General features: G+C 41.3%; 1 protein-coding gene across 1 annotated transcript in view; it reads left to right on the forward strand.

The window, feature by feature from the left end:
* The first annotated feature begins 1,323 nt into the window (after nt 1-1,323).
* LOC124153653 overlaps nt 1,324-14,633 on the forward strand; it is a 99,772-nt gene continuing 86,462 nt past the window's right edge. Inside the window, exon 1 of the mRNA XM_046526947.1 lies at nt 1,324-3,727. Within this exon, the coding sequence (XP_046382903.1) occupies nt 3,214-3,727 (514 nt within the window). The 5' untranslated portion in view covers nt 1,324-3,213. The remainder of the gene's footprint in view (nt 3,728-14,633) is intronic.

The following is a 14,633-nucleotide window of genomic DNA, read 5'->3' on the forward strand; positions in this document are numbered from 1 at the left end:
AACGCAAGCCGATGGTTGCTAGGCACAAAATTGACTAAAAATGGATACCAATGGTATGTATATGAGCACATGCGCTCGCAAAATACAAGTGGATGCTTGTTCTCTCTTATCCCTTCGTTTCAAACTCAACCATTGCCGTTAAAAAAGCTTAATTTAAGCGGTATTCCGTCTAATAAAATTATTATATGAAAGACCTGTGGTTACGAACTTTGAAGAGTCTTTAAACTACTCCAGAATAATAATTTGAGGGACGATTTTCAACGAATCATTTGCCGCTTAAGGTTCTACGACCGTGAGTGACATTTCTTTACGACCACATATTTTATTCGATCAACAACAGACACGATGGCACGTTATAACACGTCCTTTAAGGAATTTGAGAGAAAAAAACTTATGTAAATCCGTCAGAACGAGCTGACGGACGCTCTCCACAAAATAAAAGTCTACATCAAATTCACGCATTTTAACACAATGGTCACTGGTTTTCCTCCCATACATCTAAGCCAAACATCACAATTCTTAGCGATGGAAGCTTAATTTATCCTTAGAATGCGTGTAAAAGTCTCTCTTAACTTTTCGGCGGTTGTGAAAATTGAGGATATAAAGAATGAATCCTAATCATTTCATTCTGAAGACGACTTCCAATTTATTTTTCGCAGTTCAAAGTACCTTCTTCTACGGCAAATTTTAGCCGACGAAAAACAAACATAATTATGCTTGTTTTTCACACGCATGATACTCCTTACTCTGTCAGGGGTGGCTCATGAACGAGTGAACGAACAAGCTCGCCATAGAGTTTTGTGAAATTCATCAACCGGAGCATTTGAAGAAAATTTAACTTTGGTTTTTTCCACATGATATTTTATCATGAGAGACAATGGTTTTGTTGCAGAATAACTTCACGAAAAATTGGAACAAATTCAAGAAAGATCGTCGAAAAATAGTCATTTCAAGTGGCTGAGAAGATAATGAGGGGGGAAGAAGAAGAGGAAAGAGAGAGAAACCACGGTGAGTAAGAATTAAAACTCGTCCGTTAAAAGCCAACAATCAATTATTAAAGACTATTACTATGAAGCATGACCACGAAGTCATACCAGCTAGCATTATTTAAAAATAGAAATAACCGAAACAATCGTAGCATCTGTTTCACGTAAATAATTGCCTCCAATCTTAGCCAACCATTAATACCACTATCCTATCCTCCATGCACCTCCTTCGGGAAGAGACCACCCCACCCCCTCCTGTTTCCCCCCTCCTCCTCCCCCTTCCTTCCCGCCACTCCTGCGAGCGGGAGAGGCCCTCCGCCACACAAGTGGCCCGCTCTCCACAGCCGACGGACGCCTTCCCCACCGCCACGGGGCATAACAAGCGCAGCGCTGCGCCTCGATCGCTCGATTCCCGTTGTGCGGAGGGAGAGAGAGAGAGAGAGAGAGAGAGTCGCTGAAGAAACCCGCGCGGCGGCGCCACCACAACAGCCGGCCAACCGTCGACTCGTCCTCTCAGTTCGAAATAGCCGCTCCTTCGTAGAGCCCAAGAGAGATCGGAGGAAAGCGAGCCGTCTTAGAAGGAACCCACATTCCGCGGTATAACTCGACCGAGCACGTCTTGGTACGCCGCGCTATTTGAGCCAAGGAGGACACGAGCGTCTTCCGCGTCAACACGCTCTGCTCACCGCAGGGCACCTCAGAGTAACGTAAAGGTGGTGTCGAAGAGGAGAAGAAGATAGTTTTGGGAGATAACATTGGCGCCAAGAGATAAAGACACCGGCGAGGCGCCCACGGGCATCCTTGAACGAGACCCTCCGGAGGCGACGGTGGTCCGGGTGATAAATAACGCCCACTAGGTGTCTGCTTTCGGAAAAGGAAACAAAAGTAACCGAGAGATTAATTGAGGAAGACAAAGAGTAGAGAAGAAAAGGTGCTGGTTTGCGGGGGTTATGCATGTGAGCTCAATGTTTAGGTTGATTTGACGTGGAGGTGCCGCTCCGATTGTCAAATAGTGGCGCGTGAAGGAGAGATATTAGAGAGGCTATTCTCACGCCTCTGAAAATTGAAAAAAGTGACGGTTAGAGCGGACGATCCTCCCGAAGAATGATACGAGATTCACGGCCGCATCACTTCCTGTCGCCGGTTTGTTTGTTTTCATCTCCGCAAGTGCATCACCGTGGAATTTAATCCCCGAGCTTTTGGATCACTGAGAACTGAAAGGTGAGAGCCACGCATGGATACTTGAGTTTCCCCTTTCCCCTCCCTACCAGCCCCACAACTCTCCCATTAACTCCGCGGGATGCCGATTGGTCGAGGCAGTTCGTTAGGACTTCAGTCTGTTACGACACCTCGTTAAGCAAAGCGCCACACACACCGCACCCACACGAATTTCGGGGAGTGCCAACCTAATTTGAGTGAGTGATTTGATGACTACTGAGCCTGTCAACTGATGACGCAGCTAATACAACGCATTAACTCAGGACATATAACAAATTGAAGGAGTTTAATGAGGATCGCCGAAGAGTTTTGAAGCGCCGACTACACCTCTCAGAGCGAGGTACGAGAATCTAGAGGGGTGGCACTTGGAATGCCTTGGCGCATCTCGTGACCTTTCTCCTCCCCTCCCCCTGTCTCTCCCACACACACGTGATCCCCTTCCCTCCTCTTCTCTTCCGTCGCTTTCGTCATTGTTTGGCCGCCGGTCGTCGTTGGCGCCCATCCTTCCTCCAGAGGAGCGAGTGAAGTGTCTTTGGCTGCGTCGTGGACTGTCGCCTTCCGCGAAAGAGATAGATCCTTGACGGGCAATTCACCGCTCCATTTCGCCCTCGAGTCGTCGGATCGAGGAATTCGTTCTCATTTCGAGTAAACAATCCAGTTCTCTGCAGCTAGGCGCCCGTGTCGGCTCTTGGATTCGTATTCGGGGCGAACGCCGACGACGAACATCGCCAGGAGTGCGCTAGAGGAATGTGAGGAGAAGCCAGTGGTGGATATATTGTTATGCTCTGTGTTTCCGTCAACGCGTCGTTGTGTACGTGCGAGTGAATTCCTGAGAGCGTGGGAGCGAACACTACCCGTACGTTTTCCGGATTTTGACACTGGAGACTTCAACGCCTGGATTCCATCGTAGGCTCGTGAGATGTGATCGGATTAAGTGGACACCTGCTCGTAACGTAGGCTTAACAGTTCGTCTATTTCTAGTGTGAATCGAATAATAATATTTTAAAAAATGGAGGAGCAAACGGCTTGGCTCCTGGCCCTGCAGATCGTGGCCCTGTGCTCCATAGTGGCGGCCCTGCTGCTCTACCTGGGGCGGAATCTGGCGTGCAGACGGCACGGGGGCGGGTGCGGGGGACTGTGTGTAGGGGGCGGCAGGGGCGGTGCCCAGGGCGAGGAAGACACGGATGACGAAGTGCTGGGCGGGGACTCTCCGGGGTGCGGCGACGGGATGCTCAGGCTGGGCCGCAGGGGTCGTGTGGGCGGGGGCCGGTCTGTGCTCGTGACCTCGTGCGACGGAGCCTTTGGGCTGCAGATCGCGCTGCATTTGGACCGCTTAGGGTTCAGGGTTTTCGCGGGCCTCAGGGATGCGGATGGCCCCTCGGGCAAGGCCCTTTCCGCCGCCATAGCGGCCTCAGCGACCTCGCCCACTCTGAGGATAGTGACGCCCCTGGATGTCACGAGGGAGGACCATCTCCACGATGCTGTGCAATTCGTTCGAAGACACCTCCCGGCCGGCGAAGAAGGTAAGTTTATTTCGTATTTTCTTAATATCTCAACCCCATTAATGCCAAGCAAAATTTAGGTGATAAGCCATTGATGACTCCGCGGTTACTGCTTGGTTTATGCACCTACTGGCATCACGAGAAATATTCGTCGGCCTGAGAGAGATTGCATGTTTACATACGCAACGGCACAACTCATGAGATTCCTTGGAAATAACAGTAATCTATTCCCTGATCATTTCGAGATCACCGCATAACTTATAAGTTAATTAATTCGTTTATGGATAATTTTGGAGCTAAATAGATAGCTCCGAACGTTGGTTGAGAATATAAACTTCTTCATTTGGCGGTTGTAAGGTTAAAAACTGGTCTCAATAATACTGGTAAAATAAGACTGGTCTCAAAATTCTTCAAACATCAATAGGCATCAAGCCGACATTTCTCAATTCCATTTCAAAACCAATTTCCACTGCAATTCTCGTAAAGTTAACACTGGATATGACCTTTTCCTTCTGTAGGTCTCAGTCAAGTCAATAAACCTAAATAGGTTATCCAATGCATTATTAAGCATAATAATTTATAGCTGTATTAGTATTTACATAACTATAAGAGAAAAAATACACAAGTGTTGTTTGAAAGGACAGCATACTAAAAACGTGCAATACTTGTAATGGAACCATTTGGTGTTCATGATAGAATAATAGCCTACTTACTTAATAGCGCATGATTTTATCAGACGTTTTACTTATAAAAGCATTAAGCCATAACAAAAACTAAAGCATATAAATGAGATCCATTTTAACTGTAGAAAGCAAAACAAACGTCGCCAACGTGTGCAAAGTTCCGTCGCAATATTCTGTATAAGGCATGGAAAACTGTAAAGGAGGACAAAACAACGGCAAATTAGCTGACTGGGCGGAATTCTCCTCTCGCCAAGCGAAAGAGCCCACGCACGACCGAGAAGCTGGAAGAGCCAACGTTCGTGGATTCGCTTCCGTGGTGTTTTGCTTGAGCAGCACATCCAAAGACTGCCACCCACCCGCTCACTCCATCCGCTCAAACCCGAACGAACCGTCCTGCAGGCCGAAAAACCTCGCCGGAATGCAACAATGCGAGACAGAGTATCGACGCTTTAGTTTCCACTCAATGCAAGATTCTTGGAAGATGATCTCGTTGTATCCCGGCGAATTATGTCTTTAAGTTGACCTCGGACAGTCTACCGGGTGAAAGTCTACATTGATTGCGACTTTCCGAAAACAAAGTCAGTTTTTCGTCTTCACGGCGAGTGAGGTGACTAGAAATGTGGCCAGAATATATTAGCCGAGGGTGAATGTCAAGTGGCTGCTGATTGGTCCAATTTCTTGAAAGGTGTTGGCACTTAGATAATCTGGAGTTTCCACTCTGACTGACTACTGAAACTGTCCACCTCTTCAAAATAATCTCTAATCCAGCAATGCTTCAACAAAATTTGTCTTTTTAAACGGGAGACAACGATGACAAGAAATAATACACCAAATGAATGCCAGACACGTAAAAATGCTAATATTATGTAACTAAGTAACACTTGCTTATTCAATACTTCAATCGTAACGATGGTTTGGATAGACGAGGGTAGAGCTCATTCAAAACTAAGCCACAGGCGTGTGAATTTTACGTCTTCCTATGAGCCTCGTCACATCGCGAAGATGTATCTGTATGAGTGTCCAAAGGCTTCAAACGATATTCAAAAATTTGTCTCAGTAGAATTGAAGGAGACTGAATGGGGAGAGGAGATGTATTGAAGTGATCAGCAAATTTACCATGCAAACCTTCCATTAAACAATAAGTAGCTCAAAAAAGTATCATTAGACAAAATACCACGAAGGTACAGAAGAAAAAGTCAGCACATATTCCTCTGTAATTGACATCCACAAAGGATGGTCATTGCTGAATTCCGTTTGCGTAAATCTTGTTCCTCTGTCACGGCTAAAATGGTAACACGAAAAGAAAATGGTAGAGAAATCATATTCTTCGTTCCTTCCGTATTACATTCTATTGACTCCATTTTTCTTTTATTTTTGCTCATTAATATTTAAAACCTTTCTCCCAATGCCTTTATAACGATTTTTAGAGCTAAAAATATATTTTCCAGTACCGAAACAGTTTCTAAGTCACAGTCTCTCATTGGCAATAGCGTCACACGGAAACACAGATTTTTACGAGTGTAGAAATACGATATGAATAGCCGAAGTATATATCACAAGTACAAAACATGTACGGGCAAAATCATATAGTTCTTATTAGTTTAAATGAAGAAGATTGAAAGTATTTGTTCTTATATTCGGCTGTGCGCCAACAAATAAACAACAAAAGAGTGCTGAAAAGAGCAGGATGAAATTTTTCGCGGGAGTCAGAAGGAAAAGCAGACATTTTAAAACCGAAATATGAACCAAAGATGAAGTTCGCCATGAAATAATATTTGGCTTAGCCGGGATTTTTTAAATTGCGAAGTTCATCCATGGTGTATATGAGTTTGCATCAGTGCGCGTGACTGCACACGAAGTCACTGTTTCAAGCAGTGCTTTGATTTTCTAGCCAGATACATGTGAACAGGATTTGGCCTGATATTGTAAGAAATCGAAATAAAGCCTGAATCATCAACGATCATTTTTTTCGTCATTTTCAAGTGATCACTCCATCAATCACTCAAGTGATAACTCGGAAATGCTGGTCGCGCGCAATTGTTTTCCGCGATCACTCCAATGATGAGGATTACCAACACTATTTTCATCACTCGTCTAGTCGCTTTTTCCGTCGCTGAAACCGTCACTGAAACCCCATATCAGAACGCATGCCCGTATGATGCGATTGCAGCGCAACGTTTGACAATCGTGGGATCGACATAGAGCTGTGATATCGGAAATGATGCGAGAAGCGACGGTAGGAGGGACCGTGTGATTCAGAAAAATGATCACTCGAGCGATCACTTTTCCGGTCCCAAAAATCGATCGCTCGAGTGATCACTAAGAGGGACGAAACTAATGAGCGTGTGTTTCATGCTTAAGACTATTCCAATGGCCATAACAAATGATGAAGAATAGGATGAAGAATGTTTAGAATAAAATTATTAACAATAAGAGAAAGGAAAAAAAAGTTAAGCGAGTAAAGTGAATGGGTGGCACCAGATAAGAGCGGAAAGTTGCGTCAAACCAGACCCTCAGGTTGATGACCTGTGATGACGATGGATTTTATTGAGAGGGTTACAGCACCAACATTACACCTGAGGTCATTCCTTTGGGAAAGGTTTACCGTAGCATTCTTTTCGGGACAACTAATTACGAGATATGAGTCTTCTCCGCAGCGATTATTCTCGCTACAGTCACTTGATTTACGGTAAACCATAATTCAAAATTTTAATACATTTTTATTTTATCTTTGGTGTATTTTTATTATATCATCACTAGAGTGTTACGCAGATAAACATGTAAAACACAAAAACTGCTTCATGAAGTTAAACTAATCATTATTTTAATATTATAGGAGATTTCTCCTCAACTTCCTACTTGAGAAATAAATTGAAAACTAAAATTACTGTAACACCTGAATATGACACAAAATGTATTGAAATAGGTCGTGAATTAATATTTAAGTACCAGCGTAAGATTACCGGCAACTTTAAATTTACCAGTATGTTATCATTCCACCAGATTTAGCCTTATACAGCTCTCTGTTTAGAATTAGAGACACACCAATGCGCAGATTGCAATTTCTGCTGAGAGAGCTCACGTCATTAGCACTCATCGATAAAGTCAATGTCCCCTTTCACAGCAGTCACCATTGCGACACGAAATTCTCAATCGCAGAATGAAAATGTCTCCGAAACTGGTATTCACTTGCTACTTCCTTTCAAGAGGGATGGCGTAATAACAGTCGGTCTCCAAAGCCGCCAAATATAATTCGCAATTCACTAAAGATGTTTTTGAAGGGAACGAAGCTAAATATATCCATGACCACGGTATTTCAGTAATCTTATTCTCACGACATTCTTAACTGAAAATGGATACAATTGTGAAGGAATACAGCAAGGAAATCGAATCATCTTAAGAATCGCAAATGGTTTTCCAATGTTTCTCTTTCCAACTTCAAGCTGCATTTTATTTTTGAAATGATATTTATAAAAATAAATTCAGGATTATTTACTGGCAAAACTATTTGCCAAACACATATGTAAGGGGTGAATGTTCAAAGTATAATTCCTAATAGAAATAAAATGTCACTCAAAATTTCATTTATTAGTCCATATTTTGATATATGGACTCTTTTTAATATCAAACTCATAAACCAAGATAAATTGCGCATGAGATAAATAGAGAAACTTGAGTACTCAGACGCTCTGCACGTAACGCATGAAAAGGCTCATGCGCAGGTGCATTTTTCTTTTGATGAAAATCACTGGTAGAGAACACAACGAAAGTGTTAACCTCGGCAAGCTAACTGGAATTCGAAAGTAAGGACGAGTTCCATTCGCACAATTTTTTTCCGTTATGTCGAATGCTCAATCGCCATATATATTGTGATAACTGTACATGACCCTTTTTGTGCCACTGCCATCACAGTCTTGAGGTATTGAGAGGAGACAGAGCGTGGAGAAGGCTGTATTTTGACGAGACATGGCGCTTAGTAACGCGATGGCCAGAGATAGTGCTGTTTTTCAAAATGGAAAATTTTTCGTGGACATATTTCCTTGCTCAGAGATATAGTATGAAATATTGTGGGGGACGGCCAAAGGCTGGATAATTTAGCGCTGCTGATAAGCGAAAATCACCAAAGTATTGTGCGTAGAAAACAATTCAACAATTCTGTTCCCCCGAAAAATAGGTAGGTCCAACTCCGGTAGCAGACATATTTATTTCTAATGAGGTGGCTTCCACCTTTGGCATCTTTAAATGATCAAGTTTGGTTATCTTATCATGCCCCTAATTCCTCACTGGTCTCTTCCTTCTTCTTCTAACTTCCTCAAGTAAAAGCAAATACGTTATATTTAAAGTAATTTACTATTAAAAAAAAGAGACTTCAATTATCCCATTTTAAATGCATGCACGATACGAACTTAATAGATTTATTCTCCATAATTTTCCTTCACGAGGACTAATTTACCCCGGTAATGGGCTCATAATAATAGGTAGATATAATTTTGAATACAGAGCGAGGTCTTGCCAAATCAACTGCTTCAGTTTCTCGACTTGGCAGTGTGGCCGAGTTATCAACGGCAAAATATCTTGCAATAGCTAATTGTAACTCATAACTTGTCACTAATGAAAGACTACTGTACACGACACTTTTAATTTCGCATTTAGATTTCTATGCCACCAATAGCATTCATCAATTTCTATCCACGATCTTAGAGTGAATATTTCGTAATTGCACTCCATAACTGGGATTATCATCCACGCGTATTTATCGCCACGTCATTAAACACGTCATGGACGTGTGAAAGTATCAATTTTACCTTATTTAAGCGCATCGAATGACACTTTCATGTCACATCATAATTAAAATCACGACATATTAAAACAATCTGATGCTTTCCGGGGGTATGCTGGTAGTGAAGGCACGTCATTTTGAGCCACGTCATTCAGTCTTGAGGCGTACCACTCGTACCCCGATACGTCGACAGCCATGGAGGAGATTAAACGATGGATCACCCGAGCAGCCTGGCGATATATTATGTTTTATGACAGAAAAAATTCCATTATTTCCCTTAGAGTTTGGATAGCTGGGATATTACATTCATATCTTAAAAGAGATAAATTTTATGCACTCACATGTATTTGTCATATTGCTCAAATGAATAAGTACCGATTTAAATGTCTTTACTGGTCTTCACGGAATTCTTTCGCATGAGAACAGAAGTAGTGCTACGCGCCGGGTATTTGACATCAATAAAGACGCTGCCAGTCATTGCCTTGTCACCTATAGTTGTGGCGCTGTTGCCTGTTATAGTGTTGCACCTTTTACTGGTTGTTAAGAGAAATACTGCAATGGGGAGACGTGGAATTAATTGTGGCCTGCCACTGTTTATCTCCCGTTTTGTGGGCTGGCTGCTTTTGGTCCGTGTTTGCACGTTTTTTGCCCGCAAATTTACGCAATTTCGAGCTACACCGCTGGTCTAAAATGTGCTTGCAAAGATTCTGCGTCGAACGCACCGAGCCCTATCCCTATAGCACTTGGCACGACTGCGATAGACCCCGAAGTGTGACTACGAAAATGCAGAGAGACCGACGCGCTACAAACTTAAAATATATATAGAAAAAGGTTTGTAAAAAACTTTTCGAAGGTATTTTAATATTCGATCAGAAAAAAGGAAATATGCGTGAGGTGTGGCCCTGTTTTGGACTTGTATTTTTATTTTCCTGGCGAAGGACTCTTGAAGGACGCATGGGCCGACCACCCTCGTGTCCTTGCTTCAGGCAGGCAGGCCAGTGCTTCTTCTTCTCTTTAGTTCTGAAATGTCACGCCGCTTAAGGATGATGATTTCCAGAGTTTTCTTCCGAGCAGCCGAGGTTAGCCAGCTCTCTCACTCTGAACAAATGACTACCGGCGGAGAGGAAACGGCCACAGGTGAATAAAATTTTCAGCGTGAGAGATGGATTCACCGCAGCAAAGCCAGCGGAGCTTGGGATTAAACGATAAGTCATGGCAAATCATATTTTCGAACTGTCTACGACGAAAATTCAAGGCTTTACGGTGAATTAATTTCAAGTTTCTTTATCCGTTAATTTCCATTCCAAAACTTGAAAAAGAAAATTTTCTGTTATCATATAGATACCCATAAAAGAGGAAAACATAATGAAACTAAATTATAGATAAGATCTAATTACCACAGGAAGCATTATAGTAACTACAATATGAACAATAATCAGAAAATACGAAGTTTGAGCGGGTGGAGTAATTTTTTAGTACCATTGGAAGGTGATTTAGTCATATTATGTGAATGAGCGTAAGGATAACTTGAGTCATATTTTAGTTATGATATTACCTACTAAGGATATTTCTGGGTACTGACGGGTCAAATAAAGCCTTAAATAGTAAAGCTAGAGTGAAATTGGTTGGACTGTGATAGACAGGAGACTTTAACCTCACGCAGATGGTAAAAGGAAAGGGAACAAAATTAATGAATGTGAGAGTTAGAACGCATGTCGAGCTAATTAGAGAAATACAGATTGAGGTTGGAGGCCCTCACGTGTGAAGGATAATCTCCATTCTGTTTCTACATAAACCTAACTAGAATGGTAGATAACCAATCTGTAAAAAAACACACATCATGGCTCCGCCTTGTGAGTATGTGCTATCCTGGAAAACTAACATACGGGTACTGCAAGTTCAAGAGTCATAGGTAGAGAAATGAGGTAATTATTATTACTATTGATATTCTATCAGTTAAGGCAGCTTAGCAAGGGACATTCTACAAATCATCCCACCTGTATACCACAGTAAATTTTTATCTTTGACAAAGCCGATTGCTCTTTTTTCTATCCACAGGAAATCTGTGATATCGCCGATAATCATTTATCAGTTGGAATTTCGGGTCTGACTGACCGTGGTATGTAAACCTCGCCAACAAATATTTCACGGCATGAAAACTCTTTGTTTTTGGGGGATTAGAAGGTATTGAATTGTCACATTTTATATATTCGCAACGAAATGATATATTTGGCTGGAATCTTAAAGATCAGCCTCTGTCGGGAAATGAATATCTAAAGAAAATATGTTCACTAGGAATTTCAATTAATTCCTTGCAAAGAGGATAAACGCTAACTTTTTCTCTTCGCATATAGACATTACTATTATTAAAGTTAACATCGAGTCAAATACACGTAAACGACCGACCTACTAAGATTTTATTTCATAGAAAGCCGTGAAAACTTTCTCTCGAAGAGTTAAGAGCGATGTAGTACCTCTCTAGCTCATGAAAAATTCAGGCCCTCATGAAAAAGGCTAGAGGCAAAGTGAATCTAGCGCTCACCCGGCACATAAGGTGGAATTCTGGTTCTGGCCGATGTGGAATGAAGTTGTGAAAGACTGACTGAAACCCACTGAGTCAAGAAAAAAATGAACGCAAATATGTAAAGAAATACAGCAGGGGAAATTTTCCAGCGCAGTCGAAGAGCTAAGTAGGCAATCATATGCCCTTTTGAAAACTGCAATAAATAATCTTACTTTCATAATGAGACACGCTATAAGAAATAAAAAAACATGATATTTACTTTCAATTCAGCAAAACGTTTGAAGCAAATGGAAAAAGAAAGCTTATCTGCAGCAAATAGCAAATTATGAGGGCTACCCTAGCAGCAATCATTTGCCCAAAAACATCCAGACAACACTGTCGGCGTTCATATATGACATCTGTGCAATATCCTTGTTGATCCAATTAACTTCGTATCTGTTAAATATCCAAAAGAACCGCCAAACAACGTAGCAGCGATGTTCAACAGTGGACATGGAGGTTCGTATTACAACATCTCTTACATACCCTCACAGCATCTAATGAGTAGATAATGGGTGTGCTTTTAATAGTTTTTGGTAATCCACATACATGCAAACAAAACATTCGTGCTCTTCGATTCTATACAGAACGTATGCTACCTATGCATACTGTTTGGAATTAAAATTTTGTAACATCATAGATTTCACAACTTGGATATCTTTGTGAAGTAATTTTTACAACTCGTCGTGGATGTTACGAATAGGATATTTATGTAACGTTGTCAAAATATTCACCGTGAAGTGTGTTTTGGATAAATCAACCTTATTTAGATATCCGACGGATATCGTTTGCTGCTTGGGTAAGGATCAACAGCGAAGAGTTATTCATTCAATTCTTCGTGACATTTCTTAGAAAACGAGTCTACTGCGACGATTACCTGATAATATAATGACCTTACCAGTCCTAAAAAAGAAGCTGCAGTCAAAGCAAATAGGGCGCTAAATGAGGAATTTACAATTGAAAATGGAAGTCGCGTAATACAGGAGCTTTTGTGGAAGCAACATAACGATTTTCAGAGGCAAAACATCTCATATGTTGACAGCAAATCACTCCTTAACCCCGCTAAAATTGATTCGTTTATTTAATCCTTCGTTACTTCGCAAATATTTAGTATTAACTAAAGATAACTTGAATTTTTGAAGGCCCCAGGCAAGATACGTGCTTAAATTAATAATAATTACAATTAATATTAAAAATCACGATTAACTTGTTTGATAATCACATACATCCATGCCTTGGATGGTGGTCGAACCACCCAGGCAGGACTCGAACCCGCGACCTCTAAGTTAGCAATCGGGCACTTGGAATAGCGGTCTACAACAGAGAACGTTTCCGCCGTAAAAATACGTGAACATATTAATAAAATAAAGATCTCTTTGAATAATAAAACGGATAGTGTACATTAAGCCAGCATCAGTGCTAATATGTCCTTAATGAAAGTTGTCGCGGAAATTAAGCAAATCGTTCAGTTCGATAGATTTTCGTAGGTACTTAAAAATCTCATAGCATACGTTCATAAGGGAATGGAAATTATCTGAAAAAAAATCTCTAAAATAAGTGCAATTGAAACCCGAGTAAAAAGTGTGAGCAGATAGAAAAATTACCACCGCTACAAACGATAATAGTTCCGCGAATCTTGATAAAATAATGTTTATAAAAATTCAAGCACAAATCATTCATCAATATTGAAGTATTAAGGAAAAATATCACTGACATAATCACCTTTAATATTCCGCAAGAAGGTTTTTTCAGTCGCATGAGGGCGCATTTGAAACAGAAAAGTAGCTGGCGGAGAGGAGGGACAAAAATCTTGATTCGAAAGTGGATGTTGACTGGCAGCTGCCATTATATCCCTTCACTTTTTAAAAAGCGATTTCTCATTTTAGACCCTAACTTCATTCTTACACATGTAAAACCTCGCTCTTTCCCTTCCGTTGACAAAAGTTGCAAGACCACATACAGGATATGCGAGGAAAAAATTTAAAGGATTTCACGAGAAGAAATTATATTTTCCAAGCACAGTGAAAGGGTGATCATGGAGGAAAAGCGCAAAATGATCGATTCCGCGCCGACAGTGACCACTAAAAAGGAAGAAAAAAATTCACAAAGACGAACGGTTGAGTTCTCGCCACAAAAAAACGTGTTCGAAGTCACAATGAGGAAGTATCATCTGCTTCCGCGGCAACAACGCTCTCTGTGAATGGAGCAAGACTCGCTGTGAATGGAGAACCAGGTGTTCGACTCCCGCAGTCTTCCGCGGTGGCAAGGATTTTTTTAAGCATCACTGGTATAAATTTTTAAAACGTAAAAAAAATATTAAAACCTTTTCCGCAATTTGTGACGGAATTTCACCGTAGGAAAATACGATCTCGAACATTATTCGAGTAATTGACGCTTACAGCTTAACTTTCATCACGATTTATTTCTATTGGTTGTGTCATGCCGTGTACACAGCCGTTATTCTGGATTAGATTTTCACTCCGTGGGAGTGAAATATATACGGAAACACAGTAAGACATGCTGTCTTACCGCGATTTGCTCGGTCATTCGTACAATATGTATTTAAATTTAGAACTGTCTTTCATTTACGTCAATGGCGCAGCTGTGACCCGCAGAAACGCAAAAGAAATAGAAAAGCCTAAAAAAATGTGTTTACTTAATATTAAGGTATTAAAATGCCTTTACACTTCAATAACTTAACTCGATTTTTTTCAGAATTGCCCACGGGTCTACCTTTCAGAATAAAACGCTTTATTGTCTCACATATTACATACTTCATAAGCAGTGGCGGATCCAGGATACTGACCAGTTTTGCGGGCAGCTATCGTGCAGACTCAACGTACCTCAATAAATGTTCTTATGGTCCACAAAATATTTGCAGGAAGTTGGCTATCGTTATGA

Source organism: Ischnura elegans, chromosome 2 (genome assembly GCF_921293095.1).
Source record: "Ischnura elegans chromosome 2, ioIscEleg1.1, whole genome shotgun sequence".
Taxonomy (NCBI): domain Eukaryota; kingdom Metazoa; phylum Arthropoda; class Insecta; order Odonata; family Coenagrionidae; genus Ischnura; species Ischnura elegans.